The 25,337-nt window shown below is 42.7% G+C and overlaps 1 protein-coding gene across 6 annotated transcripts; it reads right to left on the bottom strand.

Moving 5' to 3' along the window:
- Positions 1-716: 716 nt before the first annotated feature.
- LOC142584290 (uncharacterized) lies at positions 717-23,378 on the bottom strand. 6 transcript variants are annotated; one of them, XM_075694442.1, is made up of 4 exons: positions 23,111-23,378; positions 4,421-4,771; positions 1,665-1,705; positions 717-761 (listed from the first exon to the last, which is right to left on the bottom strand). In XM_075694442.1, exons 1-3 carry the CDS (start codon positions 23,273-23,275, stop codon positions 1,703-1,705), a joined length of 519 nt encoding a protein of 172 aa, XP_075550557.1. In that variant the 5' UTR covers positions 23,276-23,378; the 3' UTR covers positions 717-761; positions 1,665-1,702. The 6 variants fall into 6 exon arrangements, 4 of the variants coding, with proteins under 4 accessions (XP_075550557.1, XP_075550549.1, XP_075550571.1 ...); XM_075694434.1 differs by lacking the exon at positions 717-761 and having other exon boundaries at positions 1,008-1,705; XM_075694456.1 differs by lacking the exons at positions 717-761; positions 23,111-23,378 and adding an exon at positions 8,727-8,843 and having other exon boundaries at positions 1,008-1,705.
- Between the last annotated feature and the right edge of the window lie 1,959 nt (positions 23,379-25,337).

Genomic DNA, 25,337 nt, shown 5'->3' with positions numbered 1-25,337 from the left:
GGACAGGATACCTGAGAAACTAATGCTTAATTATAGGTGGCATTTCAACTAAACCAACAGAAAACTGCTGTTTCACTACGGTTAGGTTCATTCGTAAAGACAGACGAAACGGTTATATTAAATATGCCAGCCATACCTGGCATTTTCACCTTGGAATGTCTGGTCACATAGCTGCAGTAGGTTCTGTTTCCAGCTGGAAAATTATTTCCAGCCAGTTATGGGGAGCCCCAGTAGAGAAAGTGCTATTACCACCCAGAAACACAATTTGAAAATATTGTTTTGGGCAGGAGCAAAGTCAATTTCCATCTGGAAAATTTGATTTCTAGCTGTCCATCGAAAGGTTCCGACTGAAATGCTATTTCCAGCTGAAAATCCCCTACCTCTATTCATGTAAGTTAGTTCATTAATTGATTTGTACAAGTTCTTTACGCATTTTTGACATGTATTTATATATCGAATTCTGCCTATAATAAACTATTTCGCGATCATCCAGCTGTTTCATGTATCGAGCTTCGACTGTAGTCGATGTTGACGATGTCCTTCTTCTGGAGAACTTGGCTGAGTTTGCTCAGGACCGTCCTGCCGTCCCTGTAGAAGCAGTCCACAGTGACCGTCACTTCCCGGATAGTCTGCCCCTCTCTGGCTTCCACCATGGCGGAAGAGACAAAGACTTGCATCACTGTGCCCTTCCTGCCCGAGAAGAGATAGACTGTAGGCTCCAGGGTGGGTCCATCAGCAGTGGATTTCCCGCTCATGGTAGCCTGCAAAACATGTGTTTGGATTTTGGCGTACATGGAGCAGGAACTGTAAAACGATATTAACCATTAAGAAAAACAATCAGTTTTAAATGACAGCTTTCTTTGCCGCTTTCTTCCTTGCTGCAGATGCTTTCTTTGCCAGGTAGACAACTTGGGTCACTAAATATATGCCATGGGGTATGTTGCCCATTCTTTGCCAATCCCCCAGAATGGACATACGCCACTGAGACGCATGGGGCACAGAAGCCTTAATGTATTTACATATCTATCATATTCCTCCGTGCATAAAATCCTCACCAACACACACTTTGACATAAAGAGGCATTTGACAGGCATTGAGGCTGTGTGCGTGTCCTTCACTACAGCTACTTCGCCAACTCAAACAAGCTTTGTGACATTTAGGTTCAAACATTGGATTGGATCGGAAAATATTCTTTCAAGCCGAACATGTATTCACCTTTCCTCTGTAACGCTCCTTTATGCGGTCCCACCAGCCCGCCTTGCGTCTGCTATGCTGGCATGCTGTGCTACCGAGGTTCACTGTTCTGCCGATCCATTGGCACAGCAGGATGTGACGCGGTGCCACTAACATTCCTATATTTCAGTTAGCGTTTGGGAGCGGTTGGGAGGAAACGATAGCGGTTGGGAGGAAACTAGATAAGCTTAAGTTCTAGGTACGGTGACATGACAAACCCCTCCAGACCGCCACTAGCCCCTCCTCTGGTTTTCACATTCAAGCTTTCCCTTTCATCCATGTCCTCCTTTTGGAGTCCACCTCCTGAATCTTTCTGTTCCGTGGGAAAGCTGAGGGGTTCGTCAGAAATATTCGGAGGAGGGGGGTTGACTCCCTAAACTGTTTCTTGCCCACGCCCAGGTTACGCCAATTACCTGTCCTATATCACTTACATTGCAGGTGGCAGGACCCGTGGGTAATGATGAGCCAGTTACTGAAATACAACATAAAAAAATATTAGCAACTGCATGAGTACAGGCAAAGAGGTACGCTTCTTTGCGTGGACACCATATCCTCCTCAGACCAAAAGGCAACTGAGCTGTTTAACTGCTTTACAAGTTCAGTTCTTATTACCGACTGCTATATTACCAATGTGAAAAACCCATATTTAAGTTTGACTACTCCAGTTACGACGCTGATGGCAGAATCTCCATGAAGACGGAGAAAGTAACTGTCAATTCATGTTCTTGACGCATAAAGCAGCTTTGCTCTCTTAAGGAATGATGAACACTTAACATCATGGCTTCTTCTCTTGTCAACTCGAGGTATTCAAAACATTCTGCAAGGCTGCTTTTTGTCATCTGTGCCTACGCAATGGTCTAGATCAAGTTAGTGCCAATCTTTAGGAAAGCGGGCAGCAGAAATGAGCTTAAACCACTTCCACATAGTTTCACAAGCACCAGACATTATATCCTGGAAGAATATTCTACATAATCTCTTACAAGAATTTTGAGGAGTATAAGAGACAATGTGCATTTCAAACTACAAGGGATCTCACGAGGATATCCAAAATCGCGTCATTTGTATTATTCACAATCAATCCTACACTGTCTGTATGTCACTATACTATATAGAACCTTGTATCTTCATAACGAATTTACCAAGGATTCTGATTATGAAAAGAATGTGGACCAGTAACTCAACACTGGAGGTTAGCACTCCTTGGGGCTTGTCTTGTCCGAAACAAATAAACGCAATCTACCTTGCTTGGCTTTTTTTTTTTTAATGTTGTTTGCCTTCTACTTTCAGGTCACGAATGTCAATGCCTACTAACAAGTGATAGTATGCTTGAAAGGATAGTGAGCACAGTGTTTGACAAGAGGAAATGCACGTAAGATGGATGAGGATTATTGCTTGCGGACAAGATAAGTACCAGAGGATAGTGAATGGAATGATTTGTATTGATTCACAGTTATTAAAGTGTAATATACGAAGATGAAGGGGAGACACGAAGTAACAGGACTGAATACTGAATATCAAGGGACATTTCTTCATTGGAACAAGCATTTTATATTGATGCAGGTGTGTTTTGTTAGATGGTGGCATGATGGCGTGTCATTATGGTGAGCATGTGCGAGAAGAAGCTTGGTACCTCAATAAAACACTTATAATAAGCTCTCAATAAAAGCTCTCAATAACGCTCGCAATAAAAGCCCCAGAGAGCATACATTCTTTTTATGCACTGCTACAATATGTCACACGTGAAAATGTAAGCCATGCTCACCATCTTCCTTGTCAGCCTGTCCCTTTCCAAGCGAATTTGCCAACGGCCATTTGGAGCAACTGGGTCCTGGAGGCAGACTGCTACTTCCCTATTTCTGGACGTCGTCAAGGTTGCAGTTTGGAACACTGCCTGGCCCTTCTTGTCCATTGCCGCGAGACTGTGGTTCACCGTGCACAGCCATGCCCCGAATAAAAAAAATATGCGTTGCAGCTAGCTGTTTTTGCTTGTGTGCAGTCAGTTATATGTAAAGATGCAACTTTATTCATTCCATTTAATTCATTCTATGACTGTGGGCATGCTGTGCTGATCAATTGGACACTTTAATACAAAAAAGGGAAAGGGGCTCTGCCAAAAAGTAATACCACACAAGAAAAGCCTCTATCCATGTTTCAAAAATCTGAGTCATGATATCTCGAGGTCGATTTGGCTTCCGAGAAAGAAGCTGAATTGTCATCGCAACATAAGGACTCTCATTTTCAAACTGGTATGGAGATATTTCTCTCTTCCCAATTGTTTCACTCAAATAAATTCTGTCACTCAGATTCACAGCTGACCTCCAGATTAACCACACAGATTTCGGTGAAAGATGTTTAAATACAGGAGAAAAGACAACAAAACGTTAGGGTTGTATTACAGCACCCACCACCAGAGGAGCTACCCCACAGGCCTCATACAACACAGCTAAAGATGTCTGATGACTAGAGTTCATCCAGACACGTCACCTGTATATACATGGTGTGAAGGACAAAGGTACAACCTGTGGAGGCAAGTCTAGGCATTTTCATGTCAGATGCTAATGACAGAAACGAAATGTGTTTGTTCGCTATGCTGCATTCACACTTAGCAGGCAACACTGTGGCTGCCATGCAAGTAGTGCAGCTATAAGAATTTCACTCAGTGTTTTTTTCGAGTAACATATTCATTTGTGATACTTTCTATGGAATAACCTACTTCACATCACAACTGCAAGATGTGGCCATAAGGTTATCAGTGCACCCTTGTGCTTCTAACATGTCTCATACTATGTTTGGTTGCAAGCATAAGCACAAACTGTGGGCTGTGGCCACTGGTCGCAGAAACGTGCCACTTCGTATGTCCGGTGCTAAAGAGGTTCCGGTTTTTGATGCCTCCCATGTCACATAGTGACATCATATATTGCAACATAAAATTATGAGGCCTGATGTTACATTGAATTAAGAGATACTGTACATTCTCTTTCGTATGTTAGGAACTATTTCTTACTCCCAATTAGAGCAGTAAAGTCACTGCAGCCTTCATAGTGTTCGCCTGCTATGTGTGACATATGCTCTATTGCGCTTGGCATTCAGTCGTGGTTTGTGCAACTTGACTAGATTCACTTTGGATTACTCAAAATGGAGACAGAAATGCAGTTTGAATAAACCATTAAACCATTCCACAACTTACGCTAGTTCGCCAAGTTTGCTCGGCGCTGCAGGGATGTCTTGTTGTGCCGTACTGGCCTTCAGCAGCAGGCCAAACTCTGCGAGACTTGTTTGGTGCACGTTTGAAGCCCTTCCTGCCACATGAGGCGGTAGCACACCTCCTCCCGCCGCCAACCGTACCGACCATGTAGTCAATACGAATGATGTAGTTTTGTAAAATGTAAAAGCGGGAGCCAACGTTTCGACAAGTGGACTTGTCCATTTGTCTCGCTGAAAATTTGGCTCCCGCTTTTACCTTGTTCTCGTCGCCTTGCTCTTCCATCTCTTGCCGTCTCCGTTTCTTCCGCAGCTGGCAGGAGCTTTCAGGTGTGCACTGCAGTAGGAAGAATTTTTTACAATCATGCAACCAATGCCAATAATAAAGGTTATGCATCCAGATTATCCAATAGGTAGTACATTCTTTAAAAGTTTCATATCCTGCAGCTATAGTTATCACAGTCAGAAGAATTTATTGAGTGGTTGGTGAGCCTTAAAGGGGCACTGCAAGATCTTGTCTCGCATTTGTTTAGATTTACTTATTTATTTATTATTTGCTTTATTAGTAGTTATAGTGTTCACAATCGCAGTATATGAGGCCCAAATTTCTCGGATTCACAAGGAATCATAATGTATACAAAGGTTTAATGCAATTAATCTAAACTGGAAGCCAAACGAAACACTGCTTCTCGGCGTAGAGTGTGGTTACAAGGGTTCCTTCCCATACGAAATTGAGGGGGTATGGTCAGGTGATCTCACTGGTTCACAGGTGGGTGTGGAGATCAAAGCAGCAATTGATAATCTCATCAAAAGCTTCATGTGATAACAGAGGGGCTAAAAGAGGAGCTAATAGAGGAGTTAAGGTCGCGGTATGTTTTGAGATGAGCAGCAGCGGAAGCTGGACCAAGCTCCCAGTGTCAAATGTGGAGAAGTGCAGAGTAAAGCAGAAAGAATGACACATGCGCTGCTCATCCAGCTTTTGGGAACACGGTCACTGTGTGACTCGCAACAATTGTACATACGAGGCTAACTGAAAAATGGGTCGGAAGTTTGTGAACCCCTTCCTCCCTTATTTTCGTGACCATGTAAAGGAACCTACGTATGCCAGGAAGTCAAGCTACATTTCGTGACAGCTAGGATGGATAGTTAGACAGGATGGATGATGGCAATCTCGTGTCAAATAAACTTGATGGACTGACTGATTGATCTTCTTGATGTCTCATTGTTCCTACACTCTAGTTTTTTTTTCTGCTGCATTTGGCGCATGTTTTCATTTCATTTCGTTTGTTTTCATGTTAAAGGCCTGGACGCATTACATAAGGGAGGGCTTTAATCCTTGCGGCTATGTATGAACTGGTTGCATCAAAAAACTACATGGTAAATAATGATTTGTAGCATGTTGAAGGAAATCTAGCATCATACAGTTGCCACGTGGCCAGCAATTATCGAATAAAGCAATAAAATAGCATCGCTATAAAATTTAGACAGGGAAATTATAGTGCTTCAAACAGCTTTTTCATTCATTTCTTTTTGTCATTGAAAGTTTGAAAACAATTGAAAGCAAAATGCAGACCGTAGCAGTCTCGATTTATTGTATTGACAGAGGAGGACCAAAGGGGAAATAAAAATGCCGCAGACATTCCAACTTCTTCACTTTTCTATGGACAACTCATGTGTCTCATGACCGAAATAAAAAAAAAAAAACCTGCAGCGCTAAGAAATAAAGAGAAAGGCAAGTTAAGATAGGTGGAATATTGTAAAAATGGCGGGAAATCACTACTGAGACGGTACAAAAACTAATAAAGTAATAAGAAATGAAAATGCCAGAAAAGTATGACTTGTTGCCTGCTTGAAATGAAGGCAGAAAATTGTTATGCATATGGTACTTTTCGCTGTGGCAACGACACCTGTGGCAATTGCATAATTCCAGTTCGATTACTCAAGCTGAGCTGGATTACTCGAGGTGTACATTACTTGCACGAAACCTTGATATGCATAAGTGATCAATTAAACACCATCCTTAATTTAAGCTTTCAACTAATATTACATTACAGTTTATTGCAATTGCCGAATCGTAGCCAGCTTGCAAGGCATATCCGCTAGATCATAATTCCGAGGATGGCACTGGTTTATGTGCCATCACACTTGCAGTAAAAAATGCACTGTTGTATAACCTTTCAAAGAAAATGCCATTCATGCACTGAAGCACAAAAATAAATGGGACGCCCATATGTTTCATTTCAGGTGGATACGCTTTTCAAGCTCTCTAGCTACAATTCGTAAATTGAAATACGGGTGTCTTGAAGTAATGAGATAAAAACCTAATTAGTGAACTTTTCTTCACTGATTATACATTTTGAGTACTCATGCAAGTAATTTCTCTGAGCAGTCCAGCTCAAGGACTAGAAATTATGTTATCCACTTAGTAAAGCAATGAAGGGGGCTAGTTGGTGAACGTTCATGGTTATATTGCGCTCAGTTTTACACAGACGATATTAAGTGAAGGACGGAACATGGACGGACGTAGCGCAACTTGCGCTACGTCTGTCCACGTCCTGTCCTTCACTTAATATTGTCTGTGTAAAACTGAGCGCAATATAACCATGTATGTTATCTACCACAGTTGATTAGTAAAAATTCTCTAGAACATAGAAAAAGCTTGTACCCGGTAGTCTGTACCGGGAAGTCAATGTACAGCATAAAACAATTACAAGAATTCCATCTGCATAATGTACCCTATTTGCTCCATTCTAAAGCACACTTTACTCAGAAAAATACATCCATTTAACACACAGCCACATTACACACAAAGGGGAGTCGCGGAGAGGAGACATGAAATGATCATGCAGGGAAGAACCCGATCGGATATTGACGAGATGACGCTCGTAACCTTCTGCTATAAATTGGGGTACGTCGTCTCAAGAAAGAGTACCAAAGGCCGAATGCAGGGAGTTGGAAGCTTTCACACGGGGAAACTATATCTACATAACTTCACAAACAAATACATTTGAACCAGGCACTTGCTATGATCCTAAAAGAATCCAATGGGGATTAGGTAAGATAATTTCATAGAAGCAATTCAAGTTCCAATTAGAGTTGCCCTACGATATAATGCATGCATACATGCGGTTTTTTTTTCTTTTCTTTTTCTTTCCGATTCGAAAGCAGCAAATGACCTACATACTGAAAAACCCCTTCATCTGTCATGTGGGCAAGCAGAGGGCACTTAAGCTTCGCCTTTAAGGGTGGAATGCGATAGCATTCAAAGAGTCTTAACTGCTTGTCACACCTCTCAGCAACCACACCTTTCTTGTGGGTGCATCGAGGTGAGTGCCATCTGGATGTTGTTGCAAGGAACCAAGCGGGCCACACCACGCTATATGAATGGTAGAAACGCTGGAATAGGGGTTCGTGGTTGAGTTACCATGCAACATAAATATATTTTCTGGCATATTCAAATTACAATCCAATGCTATCATATCTGTAGTTGTGGTTCGGTCGTACTTTACGATTTTTCTGACGCATCTTACTTTGAGGAATTCACTCAGTTCAGTAACAGTCCTCTGTGCCACGTGGAAGGCCCGCGTGGTTGTGCTTCGGAATGATTTTTTTGCGAAACAATATCCGATGCCGACCCCGGAATTTTTGCAATAAGGGGCCTTTAACGCGACATTGTGTTCAAACAGTACCTAAATTCCCATTGGCCAAGACACCACATCACGAGTGCGCCTCGGCAGAGCAGAACGGGCAGGGGACATCTGCTGCTGCATCAGCGCACCAGGTGTTGCGTGATGAGAGAAGACATTGCCGCGACGCCACGTCACCCTCGCTTTCGGAAGCATTTGTTATCGCGCAGGCCCCAACGCGGTGACGATTTAGCGCCAGTAGCTAGGCGTCTTGGAATGCCTTCCAAAACCCTTCGGAGCATTCATGCCACGTCCAAGAGCGAGTAAAACGTTTCGCCGACATTTTACGCCTTGACACCACTGTTACCACTGTGCGACCAACCGGTTTGTCGAAGCCGAAAATTGGAGGGTCGGCGCTGCGATTGCGATTTTCGTCGCAAACGACGGAAATCGCACTTCCGGTGCGACGAAAATCCCATCCAACGGCGATCACCTACAGCCTACTTCAGCGTGGCAACGGCGATCGATCACGGAAGGAACACAATCAAAACTGTCACTGCTTCTAGTTTTGCGGTAATAGCAGCTAGAACTTACTAGATGATTTTTTAACGCTGAGAGCTGCACCACTCTAAGTACAAAGTCGAGTGAAATAAAAGATCAGCTTACCAAGAAATGACAGCTCATCGGCGGCGCACACAGCCCTGAAACACTGTTCGAACACTACGCCGACTACAGCAAGGAATGCGTGAGCCCTGGCTCTGACCGTAGCGCGTGCGTCCGTGCGCGTGCGTCCGTGCGCGTGCATGAGGCATTGATATGGCAAAGCGACGATGCTGATTGGTTCTTTGCTGCGCGTACAGGTTCGGTTTCAAAGCCTAAGCCTTTTCGTTTTACCAAGAGGCGTCGGTTTTCCAATAGGAGGCGATGTCCTCCGGCGGAAACTACAGACACATACGTAGACACTTACCCGTGCCTACACTTTTAAAGAAAGTCTGTCACACAGCGATAATTCTCATCTGTGTTGCTTGCGTTTTCTTTCGTGAAAATACTGCGCTCGCTACTATTCTGTCGAGGAGAGCCATGTATCTGGAATGAGCTTCAATTTGGATTCTCTCTGGCCATGGGATTCTAGGACCATGGGAGCTCTGGCTGCTTCCATGGCCCGCTGGACGGCCCAGGGTTGGTCTTTGAGGGCAGTACTGAGCAACGTAGCCTTGCTTCCAGCGCGTTCGGTCCGAGGCTGCATCCCCGTCTGGAACTTAATTGTTTGCACTTGCATAACGTGCTTCAGGGTTGCTTCACAAAACGTTCATTGGTTTGACGAATAAATTAACCTCTGGGTAATGATCTTGAATCTGCTTTGACACAAGCCCAAAATTTTATGTATTTGCAGCTCTAATCCTCTTGAACCTGTTCAGCAGTCACCAGCTCCTTTGAGCTGCAGTGGAATGCCTTACACTCCGTCCCCTTCAGCTCAAATCAGTCGTGCTTAACTTTGTTGTCCTTTCTCCATTGGTAATCAATCTGTTATTCTAGCAGACCGTCAGTTATCTGCTTTTCGTATTATTCGACCTGTCAGACACGACTTCATCCTTTTGAACGTTTCACCCCGATAAGCTATAGCATTCGCACGACACAGCGGTTACCCATTTTCAAAGGTAAAAGTAGAGGCTGGTGTTCATCATGACTTGACGGTGTCTGTCATGGGGAGCAAGTGAGAAGTGGCTACTCTAGATGCTATGGCTGTTTCAGCGCATCACTAAAATATGCTGCTGCCATCTGTTCAAGGGATTCCAAGGAATTTAAACATTTAAATGACAATTAACACAAATTTAATGCTATAACAATGCTTCTTCTCACCCAGTCTATATGTGGCTACACTGGAGTAAAAGGTGCATGCACTCCCATATTAAAGCGCCCCAATGCACAGTCATGTCAGACACAATTAGGCTTCAGTCCTTTGACAAAAGCTGCACACTTGAGCCTTGAGATAAGTGTTAAATATTACCCTGCCACGAAACCATACCACGAGAACCGTATTCCTATGCATTATTGTGCTCAGTGTATTTTCAGCTCCATATGTACCACCTTAGTAAATGATAATTAAACATACTTCTGATATAGATATTACTGTAAAGTACAGAAAGCTTTATCAATAATTCTGTATATACAGTCCACCCATTTTTTTTCCATCCGAATTTCATGGTCCCCTGTAACCATTCGGCCAAGAGATATAAACATACTCATGCACAGTGTCAAAAAGATGATTGCTAATGACAATTAAACTTGTTTTTGCTTGCCAGGCTAGTGAACAGTATTTCAGCCTGGCGACTATAGATTTTAAAGCCTGCCCTTAGACTTTCCTGGTTGAAATTTCAATAATTTGTTGTAGATTATCTCCAGTGTTAGTGAACAAGACATCATTTGAAAGCTGCAGGTTTAAAATTATAGGGCTGATTGCTCCTTACACCTATTCCTCCAAACCTAAGCATTATGAATACTCCTGCAAGCATGCAGTGAGAGTAACAAATAAGAGAGGGATTCCCTTACACCCTTATTAAAACCATCTTTTCTGTATTTCTTGGGAAGACTTCTGGTGGCTGTGGAATGTGCAGATATTACTTTATATGCATGCTGAATGGTCATAGGCATGCTGGCGTAAACCTCTGCCTTCCAACAAAGAGGTTCTCTCTCACCTAATTTACTCAAGTGTGCTTCTACTTCTTGACCCACTGCCTTGATGGCTGCAGTTTTCTCTAGCGAACCAAATGCTTTTTCACTATCTCACTATATTTTTCACTATATTCTTCTGAGTCCTGAAACGCCTTATTTTTTCACGTTTAACCTTAAACATCTAGATCCATTCCTTCCTTTACTAGATGTGGGTGCCGCGCGAGCAGAAAACCAGCTGCTAAACCCTTTCCCTTTTCTCCTCTTCAGTAGTGTTGCTCGTGAGTGCCACATGCGGCTGGCAAAACCACTGGGCATTACCTCGCGTGGCTTCGGAGGTCTACATCAGGCATGTGCACCAATCTTGAAGGCCACTAACCTTAATCATGGCTCAACATACGTTAGTAGGCATTAGAAGAGACAGCTATTCTAGAGCCAGACAACCAGCCTTTGAAAAGCGCACCCAAAGGATTGTGCCGACTGTGGTTTTGAGAAGCAATATAAAGGTTTCCAGAAAGCACAAAAAAAAAACATTAGCCATGCTTCTGATTTTCTTTTAGTGCTTTCTCAATTTGTAAAATATTATAAACTTAATTGTATGTAACTAATTCTTTTCCATTTTACTAGTTTTGATAGTACTTCAGTCAGCTTAGTGTGATTACTGGTGTCTGAGATTCGTACTGTCATTTCTGAGCTCCTGTTGCTTGGGAGAACTTGCCCGTTCCTTGACTCGGTGGCTTACCCCCAACTTCAACAGCAGCCTCTGAAATTATTTTCGTTAAGCCTCATATCTGTTTCACGGGCACTGGACAGAATTTTCTTGTTTTCTTAGCTCCTACCACGTTGGCCTGTTTTCAAATTTTTCCCTTCTTTCTACAAATCGGGGACAACCGTATACCTACTTACGATCACAGCCCTTTACACAATTCTACACCTCTGCATCCTGCGCAATGTTGGGTTTAGTAACAAAGATGCAGTATATTCCAGGTTTTCTCATTGAAGCCTTTTCTTCATGTGAATGCACTTCCTTCTTGTATGCATGTTCTGGCTTCAATCTAGTGCAAATCAATACACAGCCACACTGATGCACTCTGTCAAAAGCCACCGTGCTTGACCTTGTTTTGACCCCCTGCTCTGGATCTAGTTATACTGCTAAGCTTGCTTCCACGTCTAAAAATGAGCTACCATCATAAATTTTACTCTTACAGGAAGCACTTCTCGCTGAACCCTTCACCAGAAATTAATCATTAGGGACTACAGAAAGGCACAATTTGCCTCCATCGATTGCAAACTCAAGTTGCTTCTGTGAAAACCACATGCCAACTTTTTTATCACGCTCTATGTAGGCTAGTTGGGCTCTTTTCAAAGACGAAGTGACTAATCTCATTAACAAATAGTACATCCCAATTTGTTGCCCACACTGATTAACTTGCTTTAAAACAATGTTAAACCAACTTTTTAGTAAATAGAAGCATTTGTTCTCTAGATGTCAAGGCTGGCAACAACTTGAATGTTGGGTCAGCCTAGTGGCATGCTGCCTTTCTGTTTGGAAGTGCAACAAAGAAAGCAAAGCATGTCTTTCTTGACATATATAGCAAACAATCCTCCTAGTGGTAACTGACCATAAAATACTTTGTAGTGTCCTTGGCGCTGACAAAGCAATGTCCATATCATGTACTGAACTATGACAACAAGAACACCTTTCCCAGCTAATAATGTTGTATGCATTTAATGATGTATTTTCCAAGTCCATTGTGCAGACTGCTTCTACATCAATATCCCATGAATCTCTATGGATCCTGTATTAATTAATCCCCATGGCATGATGAATCTTAGTGGGTACGTGAAGGTAACCTTCATCGTGAAGCATTTAATTATGGTAAAATTGGAAATGTATTCAGCGCTTTCCCAACTGAACTTCTTTCTCAATCATCTGCTTCTGGCTGCATACCAGCAGATTGGAAGCTGGGCAAGGTGGTATGTGCCATTGTTTAAAACCAAAATCCACAGTCCCACACAATTACACGCACATATCTCTGACCAATTTATCCCTTGAAAGCAGTTTGAATATGTTTAATATCTACTCACAATTGGCAAAATTTTTGGAAAGCAATCTTTTTTTCAGGCTTCATCAACATGGTTACTGCAACACATTCTCATGTGACGCACAACTTAAGTAACTACTTCTTTACCTCGCAATCTCTTTTCTCGTGTTAACAATGGACTTTACACCAATTCCACATTTCTAGAACTCCATAAAGCATTTTATTTCATTGTGCAACCACATCTTTGCTTGGAATTACAAAAATTATACATAAACAGTAACATATTATTGCCTCGACAGAAAACATTTTGTCTAACACAAGACACTATGCATCAACCAATAACTGTCATTCTTTGCTCATTACATTTGTATCTGGTGTCCCACAATGGCCTGTAGTCGGTCCTCGACTATTTCATATCTATATACAAATTACTTGCCTCACGTCATCCCATCATCTATTAGACTGTTTGCTGATGACTGTGTAACTTGCAGTACGGTTTCTTCTAGTGCTGAAAAAAGCAGCTTCTAAATGAACTTGCTACAGAAATAAGCCGGTACAACATACAGCAAATGAAACTGTGCACAAAAGAATGTAAATTAACAAATGTGGGTATCGAGAAATCCTAGGCAAACTAATGATTGTCACTACTGTAATGAAAGCCGTCTTCTGTAACAAGTTGAACCATATAAATGTTTTTCAGTCCACATAACTAATAACCTCTCCTGGGAGATGCATGTTGATAACATTGTCACTAATGCTAACTGTATACTTAAACATTTATGGCGAAATTTGTCAAGGGCACCTTCGTCTTAAATTACCCCTTTCCAGAACCCTTGTTTGTTTGTAGTTGGAATGTACCTCTTTGGTGCGGCACCCCAGTCATGATTTTCTCATTACCTCTTGTAGCCTGTTGCCACAATTTCGCGACATACCCAGCCTGAGCTAAACAATCCAAACGTGATCGCATATACTGAAGTCCGACTGTTTTACAAACCACCATAATATGCGAGACCGTTCACTTCAATTGCGCTTGAATTTTTTCAGTGCGACATGCGAGTATAAAATAACTGATTTGTGCTAGATACCCTTTTCACTTTTCTTGATGATCACTTCCATATATTTCTTTTTTTTGCTATAGCTGAAAAATACCTTGACTGCCTTTGCACTAAATTTATCGCTTCAAAAGTTAGTTAAAAAGAATGCCTACTTTCTGATCCAGTAAGCACATCATCTTGCCTACATAACCATGCAAAAAGAACATATTTTCTTTGGTCACTCCAATTTGTTCAAAAATATTTTATACCGGAAGCTAGCAGCAAATAGAACAGGCCTGCCCACCTCTGTCAACACATTCATGGACAACTAATCTTTTAATCAGGCGATATGTACACAGGGCCATTCTCTGTGATGCTGCTCACTTTCCGACCGTTGTCGACTTTGCATGCAATTTGCATGCAATTTGTAAGCGCTAATGAAGTTAATTCAACCCTGACACCCGTGAAATCTGGTGTTCCACAACAGTCTGTGCTTGAGCCGCTGTTGTTTTCAATCTGCGTTAACGATCTACCTGATAACATTTAGTCTAAAATTTGTCTTTTTGCAGGTGACTGCGTAATATATAGTAAAATTACTAATGACACTAATATTTCATCTCTTCAGGACAATCTAAACACACTGCATAACTGGACTATAATATGGCACATACAGCCCAATGTCAAGAAATGTAAATCAATGCGAATATCCCGTACTAATGAAGCTTGTCCTGCCTATATAGTTGATAACATCCCTTTCGAGAGCGTAAGAAATTACAAATATTTGGACGTCCATATAACCTAGAACTTATCCTGGAAGTACCATATAGTCTTTATAACGAGCAAAGCTAATCGCACACATGGATATCTTCACAGAAACTTCTTGTTCGTACATTATCACTCAAACATTTGTTATACACGACATATTTCCGTCCACAGTTGGTATATGCATCATCAGTGTGGGACCCACATCATGCCATCTCAATTACCTGCCTTGAATGTGTCCAGAATCGCTCCGCTCGGTTTATACTTCCTAATTACCATCAAACGGCAAGTGTAACACAAATGAAGACCACTCTGAACCTACCTTCGCTATTAACCTGTAGGCAACAATCACGCCTACGCTTATTCCATAAGATTTACTACTAGAATGTTGCGCTTCGGTCGGCATGGATTAATACAGCACCATTCATCTCCTCCCGTAGAGATCATACGCATAAGGTACATGTGCCTGACTCTAACACATTCGCAATCATTTTTACCCAAGACATGCAACGAATAGAACGGTCTGCCAGCATCTATGGTTTCTATAAGTAATCCTGTTCAATTTAGAAATGCTTTAGTTAACTACATGTAAATCATGAAACTTGCTTTCAATATATCATGTGGCTTGCAATTGTATAAGTACTATTTTTGCAAATTAACTATGTATTGACCTATCATTCCCACCTTGTATATTGAAGTGTATCATGAGATTTCTATGGTGAACTACCACTATTATTTGTTGTGTAAATTAGTGAGCTAGCATAATTTTTTATTGTTACACATACTGTGCCTTTTCTGTGTATCATTTTTTTACCTCCTTTATGTAGCCTCTCCCCTCTATAATTAATGTATACTCATTCTGAGGGTACTATAAATAAATAAATAAATAAATAAATAAACTTATAAGAATTAAAAATTTGATGTCTCTAATGTTCTTGCTCTTACAATGATATTTATGTACATCCGTCTGGTCCAGATGGTTCATGGTGAAAAGGTAGAGAAAGCCCGGGCCACTACGCCAACCAAAGTAAAGCTTGAAAGAAAAGAAGACGGTTTTGTCTGCCTCTTCACCATTTTGAACTTCTTCATGGCGGCGTATCTTTACGTCATTGACCCTGAAAGGGTTAAAGCAGTTTTCGCTTCAGTTGCTGCTTATTCATTCCTAATCACAGCTCTGTGTGCGTGTCTCCTCTGAAAGGTGATATTGTGGCCATTTCTATTTGCATGATCGAGATGTTCTGCTATTTAAAGAGCTAATGAATAATATGGGCCCCGTGTGAGGATGCAGCCAATGGTTTGAAGAGCCTGCTTAGAATGGCAGAGCATCATCATCGATGCACGAGGAGGACCCTTGGAGAAAAATCTAAGTCCCTCCTGGATTGCAACAACTTCTCCGGTAATTGACGTTGACCTATGGTCTAGTTGAAAATGCCGAGGAATGATCATATTGTCACGCTGCGCGGCACAGCCGAAGGAAGAGAAAGTAGAGGGGCGCGCGAGGAGCTGGCCACTGTTTGTTGGCCATGGATGACTATTTTGTCCCTTGCTCTACGTTAACCATCTATCACCTTGTAAATAAACTCATCCTATCCGTTACAATACGTAGGATGAATATGGTTTGGCAGACCCATCATTATACACGGGCACAGTCAGGGTAAGTTCCTTGAGGCCAATGGAAGGAACAGATGACTTTATTATAATTCTAGGCATCTGCAATGTATAAACAAAGGTTTATGCAGGACCCGCAGAGGTGTTCTCGGTGTGCAGGCGGGAATCTTGACGGTAGGACAATCTGATGGCACGATATAGTTCCCATGCTAAAGCTAACATTCAATGTGATGGGACATTTCCAAGTTGCTGTATCAGTTCTTGCAAATGGAAACAACTTTTCTCAACTGACTTTCATATGTTCCCCATTTAGCTCAGAAGGCCTTCACTTCACTTCACTTTATTTCCTTAAAGACCCCACAAGGGGGTGTTACATAAGGGGTGGGTTGTACAGAGATGTTACTAGTTCCACAGCTTATTAACAAGACAGGTACATGGATACACTTTGAATAAATCATGATGCGCAGGTGATTGAAACAATGTCGTGGGGAAGGCCATTCCATTCTGAAGCTGCACGGCAAAAAAATGATGCAGTAAATGTTGTGGTGCCAGAACGGGATCGGGTGACTTGAAGCGGATGGCTCGTGTGGGGGGAAGTGCGCGTGGCAGGAGCGATGTGAGGTTGATGGCTGAAAGAACTGTGATAAAACTTGTGGTAAAGTGATAGTGTGGCGATCCTGCGGAGAGACCAAAGAGTGGGCAGACCAGATTCATATTTAAGGGATGACACGCTGATATCGTATGAATAAGAAGAATTAATGAAGCGAGCAGCACGATTTTGCACTGCTTCGATAGCATTGATCAAATAAATTTGGTGAGGGCTCCAGATTGGTGATGCGTACTCAAGTTTGGGCTGAATTAGCGATTGGTAAGCCAAAAGTCTTACGTGGTAGGGTGAGTGACGCAGATGACGTTTTAGAAATCCTAATGATCGGTTAGCCGATGAAATGATATTCGTGACATGGGTGTGCCAGGAAAGATCAGGGGTTAGTGTTACACCAAGGTATGTATAGGATTCACTCGTTTCAACTGGTATGTTAGCAATTTCAAAAGTAAATCGAAGCGGGTTTTTGGGACGGTGGAAGGAAACTAATTTACATTTGTTAGGATTAAGCATCATTAGCCAGCGGTTACACCATTCGAACACATTATTAAGATCATTCTGTAGGGCTATCTGGTGAGATGTGTTAGTTATTTTGCAGTCGTCAGTGAACATGCGGATCTTACATAATGAATTGTTAGGCAAGTCGTTGATATATATTAGAAATAAAAGCAGCCGAGGACAGATCTCTGCAGCACACCGGACATTACAAGGAGTGAGTTAAGACTTGACATTGTTAAGGGAAACAAACAGAGTGGTTAGTCAGAAATTCGGCAATCTAGTTTAGAATGTCGGGTGGCAGGTTTAGTTGGGAGAGCTTCATTAGTAGACGCTTGTGTAGTATTTTGTCAAAAGCCTTGGCGAAGTCAAGAAAAATAGCATCTGTTTGTAGGTTAGTGTTGGGGTTACCATGCAAGTCGTGAAGAAAAAGGGCTGGTTGGGATTCGCATGAGGCGCCTTCTCGAAATCCATGTTGAGAGGGATTAAAAAAGCTGTTAAGATCAAGGAACTGCATGATCTGAGAGTATATGATATGCATGATATGCTCCACGAGTTTGCAGCACACACTGGTTAGAGATACGGGGCGGTAATTTAGCGGACAGTCTCTGTTGCCTGCTTTGTGAACTGGAATGACCTTCCCACACTTACAATCGTAAGTGAGAATTCCTGAGGAGAGTTACTGGGAAAACAGCAATAGTAAAAATTCGGCGGATATGTGCCTAGTGTTTTTTAAGAGCTTGGAATTTATTTTTTCCGTACCAGTAGAAGATGACAAGTTCATTTTTTCAATTAAGGACAGGATACCTGAGAAACTAATGCTTAATTATAGGTGGCATTTCAACTAAACCAACAGAAAACTGCTGTTTCACTACGGTTAGGTTCATTCGTAAAGACAGACGAAACGGTTATATTAAATATGCCAGCCATACCTGGCATTTTCACCTTGGAATGTCTGGTCACATAGCTGCAGTAGGTTCTGTTTCCAGCTGGAAAATTATTTCCAGCCAGTTATGGGGAGCCCCAGTAGAGAAAGTGCTATTACCACCCAGAAACACAATTTGAAAATATTGTTTTGGGCAGGAGCAAAGTCAATTTCCATCTGGAAAATTTGATTTCTAGCTGTCCATCGAAAGGTTCCGACTGAAATGCTATTTCCAGCTGAAAATCCCCTACATAGAGTTTCTCATTATAACACCTAGAGGGTAATCTGGCGCCACCGTCTATGGGAGTTTCTTAAGGGGGCACCGTGCCGTCATGGGAATGACGGTATATGTGTCTGCGAGGCTCGTGTTGGCTGGTGTTGTAAGAGGCTTCGTCTGAAACGTGGATATGGCTACGCAAATAACGCGTTCTCAAAGTAAAATCTTCATAAAATGTTTCCATTCGCACATATTACATCTTTACTCACCCACAATGCATGACCAAGCGAAGAAAAGCAAGAACAGACGACCAACTGTTTCAAAGCGAGCGCAAACCTTGTCGTCTGTCCTCCAATTTTAGCGGCCCGCTGATACTTTTTACGTAACATGTAGTCGTACACACAATAACAAGTTCTCGTAGTTAAACAAAACATGTTTTCAGGTAATAATAAAGCTAAAACAGCTTTTTACGTGCTGTTTTAGTAGAACATGAATCGTTGTGAAAGACGGAAAGGTACTTGCCAAGCGCGTCTTCAAGGTGTCCTGCCTCTACGAGAACGATGCCAATCCGAAGTCACAACATACCGGCATTCCCATGCATACCACAGCGCAGCAGCGCCAGATCTCCCTCTAGGTAATGTAGTGAGAAACTCTATGATCCCCTACCTCTATTCATGTAAGTTAGTTCATTAATTGATTTGTACAAGTTCTTTACGCATTTTTGACATGTATTTATATATCGAATTCTGCCTATAATAAACTATTTCGCGATCATCCAGCTGTTTCATGTATCGAGCTTCGACTGTAGTCGATGTTGACGATGTCCTTCTTCTGGAGAACTTGGCTGAGTTTGCTCAGGACCGTCCTGCCGTCCCTGTAGAAGCAGTCCACAGTGACCGTCACTTCCCGGATAGTCTGCCCCTCTCTGGCTTCCACCATAGCGGAAGAGACAAAGACTTGCGTCACTGTGCCCTTCCTGCCCGAGAAGAGATAGACTGTAGGCTCCAGGGTGGGCCCATCAGCAGTGGATTTCCCGCTCATGGTAGCCTGCAAAACATGTGTTTGGATTTTGGTGTACATGGAGCAGGAACTGTAAAACGATATTAACCATTAAGAAAAACAATCAGTTTTAAATGACAGCTTTCTTTGCCGCTTTCTTCCTTGCTGCAGATGCTTTCTTTGCCAGGTAGACAACTTGGGTCACTAAATATATGCCATGGGGTATGTTGCCCATTCTTTGCCAATCCCCCAGAATGGACATGCGCCACTGAGACGCATGGGGCACAGAAGCCTTAATCTATTTACATAGCTATCATATTCCTCCGTGCATAAAATCCTCACCAACACACACTTTGACATAAAGAGGCATTTGACAGGCATTGAGGCTGTGTGCGTGTCCTTCACTACAGCTACTTCGCCAACTCAAACAAGCTTTGTGACATTTAGGTTCAAACATTGGATTGGATCGGAAAATATTCTTTCAAGCCGAACATGTATGTTCACCTTTCCTCTGTAACGCTCCTTTATGCGGTCCCACCAGTCCGCCTTGCCTCTGCTATGCTGGCATGCTGTGCTACCGAGGTTCACTGTTCTGCCGATCCATTGGCACAGCAGGATGTGACGCGGCGCCACTAACATTCCTATATTTCAGTTAGCGTTTGGGAGCGGTTGGGAGGAAACGATAGCGGTTGGGAGGAAACTAGATAAGCTTAAGTTCTAGGTACGGTGACATGACAAACCCCTCCAGACCGCCACTAGCCCCTCCTCTGGCTTTCACATTCAAGCTTTCCCTTTCATCCATGTCCTTCTTTTGGAGCCCACCTCCTGAATCTTTCTGTTCCGTGGGAAAGCTGAGGGGTTCGTCAGAAATATTCGGAGGAGGGGGGTTGACTCCCTAAACTGTTTCTTGCCCACGCCCAGGTTACGCCAATTACCTGTCCTATATCACTTACATTGCAGGTGGCAGGACCCGTGGGTAATGATGAGCCAGTTACTGAAATACAACATAAAAAAATATTAGCAACTGCATGAGTACAGGCAAAGAGGTACGCTTCTTTGCGTGGACACCATATCCTCCTCAGACCAAAAGGCAACTGAGCTGTTTAACTGCTTTACAAGTTCAGTTCTTATTACCGACTGCTATGTTACCAATGTGAAAAACCCATACTCCAGTTACGACGCTGATGGCAGAATCTCCATGAAGACGGAGAAAGTAACTGTCAATTCATGTTCTTGTCGCATAAAGCAGCTTTGCTCTCTTAAGGAATGATGGCTTCTTCTCTTGTCAACTCGAGGTATTCAAAACATTCTGCAAGGCTGCTTTTTGTCATCTGTGCCTACGCAACGGTCTAGATCAAGTTAGTGCCAATCTTTACGAAAGCGGGCAGCAGAAATGAGCTTAAACCACTTCCACATAGTTCCACAAGCACCAGACATTATATCCTGGAAGAATATTCTACATAATCTCTTACAAGAATTTTGAGGAGTATAAGAGACAATGTGCATTTCAAACTACAAGGGATCTCACGAGGATATCCAAAATCGCGTCATTTGTATTATTCACAATCAATCCTACACTGTCTGTATGTCACTATACTATATAGAACCTTGTATCTTCATAACGAATTTACCAAGGATTCTGATTATGAAAAGAATGTGGACCAGTCACTCAACACTGGAGGTTAGCACTCCTTGGGGCTTGTCTTGTCCGAAACAAATAAACGCAATCTACCTTGCTTGGCTTTTTTTTTTTTAATGTTGTGTGCCTTCTACTTTCAGGTCACGAATGTCAATGCCTACTAACAAGTGATAGTATGCTTGAAAGGATAGTGAGCACAGTGTTTGACAAGAGGAAATGCATGTAAGATGGATGAGGATTATTGCTTGCGGACAAGATAAGTACCAGAGGATAGTGAATGGAATGATTTGTATTGATTCACAGTTATTAAAGTGTAATATACGAAGATGAAGGGGAGACACGAAGTAACAGGACTGTGTACTGAATATCAAGGGACATTTCTTCATTGGAACAAGCATTTTATATTGATGCAGGTGTGTTTTGTTAGATGGTGGCATGATGGCGTGTCATTATGGTGAGCATGTGCGAGAAGAAGCTTGGTACCTCAATAAAACACTTATAATAAGCTCTCAATAAAAGCTCTCAATAACGCTCTCAAAAACGCTCTCAATAAAAGCCCCAGAGAGCATACATTCTTTTTATGCACTGCTACAATATGTCACACGTGAAAATGTAAGCCATGTTCACCATCTTCCTTGTCAGCCTGTCCCTTTCCAAGCGAATTTGCCAACGGCCATTTGGAGCAACTGGGTCCTGGAGGCAGACTGCTACTTCCCTATTTCTGGACGTCGTCAAGGTTGCAGTTTGGAACACTGCTTGGCCCTTCTTGTCCATTGCCGCGAGACTGTGGTTCACCGTGCACAGCCATGCCCCGAATAAAAAAAATATGCGTTGCAGCTAGCTGTTTTTGGTTGTGTGCAGTCAGTTATATGTAAAGATGCAACTTTATTCATTCCATTTAATTCATTCTATGCCTGTGGGCATGCTGTGCTGATCAATTGGACACTTTAATACAAAAAAGGGAAAGGGGCTCTGCCAAAAAGTAATACCACACAAGAAAAGCCTCTATCCATGTTTCAAAAATCTGAGTCATGATATCTCGAGGTCGATTTGGCTTCCGAGAAAGAAGCTGAATTGTCATCACAACATAAGGACTCTCATTTTCAAACTGGTATGGAGATATTTCTCTCTTCCCAATTGTTTCACTCAAATAAATTCTGTCTCTCAGATTCACAGCTGACCTCCAGATTAACCACACAGATTTCGGTGAAAGATGTTTAAATACAGGAGAAAAGACAACAAAACGTTAGGGTTGTATTAATGCACCCACCACCAGAGGAGCTACCCCACAGGCCTCATACAACACAGCTAAAGATGTCTGATGACTAGAGTTCATCCAGACACGTCACCTGTATATACATGGTGTGAAGGACACAGTTACAACCTGTGGAGGCAAGTCTAGGCATTTTCATGTCAGATGCTAATGACAGAAACGAAATGTGTTTGTTCGCTATGCTGCATTCACACTTAGCAGGCAACACTGTGGCTGCCATGCAAGTAGTGCAGCTATAAGAATTTCACTCAGTGTTTTTTTCGAGTAACATATTCATTTGTGATACTTTCTATGAAATAACCTACTTCACATCACAACTGCAAGATGTGGCCATAAGGTTATCAGTGCACCCTTGTGCTTCTAACATGTCTCATACTATGTTTGGTTGCAAGCGTAAGCACAAATTGTGGGCTGTGGCCACTGGTCGCAGAAACGTGCCACTTCGTATGTCCGGTGCTAAAGAGGTTCCGGTTTTTGATGCCTCCCATGTCACATAGTGACATCATATATTGCAACATAAAATTATGACGCCTGATGTTACATTGAATTAAGAGATACTGTACATTCTCTTTCGTATGTTAGGAACTATTTCATACTCCCAATTAGAGCAGTAAAGTCACTGCAGCCTTCATAGTGTTCGCCTGCTATGTGTGACATATGCTCTCTTGCGCTTGGCATTCAGTCGTGGTTTGTGCAACTTGACTAGATTCACTTTGGATTACTCAAAATGGAGACAGAAATGCAGTTTGAATAAACCATTAAACCGTTCCACAACTTACGCTAGTTCGCCAAGTTTGCTCGGCGCTGCAGGGATGTCTTGCTGTGCCGTACTGGCCTTCAGCAGCAGGCCAAACTCTGCGAGACTTGTTTGGTGCACGTTTGAAGCCCTTCCTGCCACATGAGGCGGTAGCACACCTCCTCCCGCCGCCAACCGTACCGACCATGTAGTCAATACGAATGATGTAGTTTTCTCGGAGGATATTCTTTAAATGACCTATGTGGGGCACATGGTTTCTGCAGAATATGAACTGCACGTTCCTGCATCCCTCCGGCTCTTGCACTTCGCACAGTGTGCTGTTGTCGTTCACGGCCTTGAGTATTCTCTTGCTCTGCAGGTAAACCATGACCGAATGGTCAATGTCAGCTGCGGAGCAGAACATGGTAGGCATGTTGAGGATGTCGAGGTCTCCCGCTTCTAGGTCATGAGTGCCAGTTATCATTTCGCTCATGGGGAGAGCGAGGGCGTTGTGAAACGCGCTTTCGCTCTGCTCGACTGGCGGGTGCTCGGGTCGTTCAGCAGTCTACATTAGTGTCGCTACCCACATGTCGTGTTCCACTTCGACGTCGTCTACAACCAAATCTAAATCTTCTAGTACAGCACTGTCCTTCAACAACTCACTGAATGACCTGATCTTCCTTCCGTTGCAATATGCCACTGTGTCTGGCACAAGGACCATGACGTTGGGTTCAACAGCGGATACCAGACCCAGACCTTTGGGTCAAGCAGAAGCTTGGCGATGTTGTTGTTGAATACAAAAGCCTTGTCTCTGCTGTCGTTGGCATGGGAAAGTTCGACACTTTGCAATTTGTTGACGGTGGCCCACCACTTGGCGTAGCTGGTCGGCTTTGGATTTCACTGGGCATCAAAGTGAACCTTGTCACCTTGTCCCAAACGCTAAACAGGTCATTCAGGCTCTTTTTCGGCTGAAGCAGGGAGATGTCAACGTTATCAATAGACAAGTAGGCACACTCTTTAATGTCTTCACCAAATATTAGATATGTGTGGCTTGGATTGTATCCAGGAAGTCGATTTTCGATGCCGTCGCTACCTTGTTGGTACGCTGCCTGCTTCGGTGCGGGGTTGCTCGTATGAGCCATTTTTCTTACCAGTTCCATATGAGTGGCCTGATACTTGGCACTGTGGCCTAGCTGACTTTTTACGGAATCTAATATGACTGCATCGCCTAGCTTGAGCCCCAATTTTGATACATCATGGTGCCAATGTTTTCGAAGAACCTCTCGTCAAAAAAAAAAATAAAGACACTAGCTCGAAGTGGGTGTACCAAATCAACAAATCCATAAAGCATTAACAATTTCGAGACGGTGCCCGTGACATCGCAGAGCTCAATGGGTGCATCAGTCGTCTTAAGGTGTTTCATGTCAGCCGGATTGTGGCTCTTTGCTGCACTGTTCTTGGTAGATGCCCGAGGTTGTGTGGACATGTAAACTCAGTTGTGCGAGCCTACAACTATCGCGCAGCAAAAAGTCTTGCGACCAACCGTATGGTTTCAGTTATTGCACCGAACAGGCTCCGGACTGATGCTGGAAGTTGTGAAAGGATGCCTTGGAGCCATGGGAGAGGCACACCTTTGTCCACTCTCACGACTTTGCGGTGCTCCAAGATAGTGCCCTGCAGGGTCATCATCTTGCGAGGACATAGCAGCTGGCAGAAGCAAAACGAGAACAATGTAAAAGCGGGAGCCAACGTTTCGACAAGTGGACTTGTCCACTTGTCTCGCTGAAAATTTGGCTCCCGCTTTTACCATGTTCTCGTCGCCTTGCTCTTCCATCTCTTGCCTTCTCCGTTTCTTCCGCAGCTGGCAGGAGCTTTCAGGTGTGCACTGCAGCAGGAAGAATTTTTTACAATCATGCAACCAATGCCAATAATAAAGGTTATGCATCCAGATTATCCAATAGGTAGTAAATTCTTTAAAAGTTTCATATCCTGCAGCTATAGTTATCACAGTCAGAAGAATTTATTGAGTGGTTGGTGAGCCTTAAAGGGGCACTGCAAGATCTTGTCTCGCATTTGTTTAGATTTACTTATTTATTTATTATTTGCTTTATTAGTAGTTAGTGTTCACAATCGCAGTATATGAGGCCCATATTTCTCGGATTCACAAGGAATCATAATGTATACAAAGGTTTAATGCAATTAATCTAAACTGCAAGCCAAACGAAACACTGCTTCTCGGCGTAGAGTGTGGTTACAAGGGTTCCTTCCCA

This window comes from Dermacentor variabilis, chromosome 1 (assembly GCF_050947875.1).
Source record: "Dermacentor variabilis isolate Ectoservices chromosome 1, ASM5094787v1, whole genome shotgun sequence".
Lineage (NCBI taxonomy): Eukaryota > Metazoa > Arthropoda > Arachnida > Ixodida > Ixodidae > Dermacentor > Dermacentor variabilis.
The sequence above is the reverse complement of the archived record's forward strand: the minus strand, read 5'-3'. Positions and strand labels throughout refer to the sequence as shown.

Bases quoted from the DNA above. Each gene is read 5' to 3' on its own strand.
- LOC142584290 (XM_075694442.1), bottom strand. From the start codon at position 23,275: ATGGTCGGTACGGTTGGCGGCGGGAGGAGGTGTGCTACCGCCTCATGT. The intron at 4,772-23,110 runs GTAAGTTGTGGA...TTCCTACTGCAG, and splicing joins AGCAAACTTGGCGAACTAGC to TGCACACCTGAAAGCTCCTG.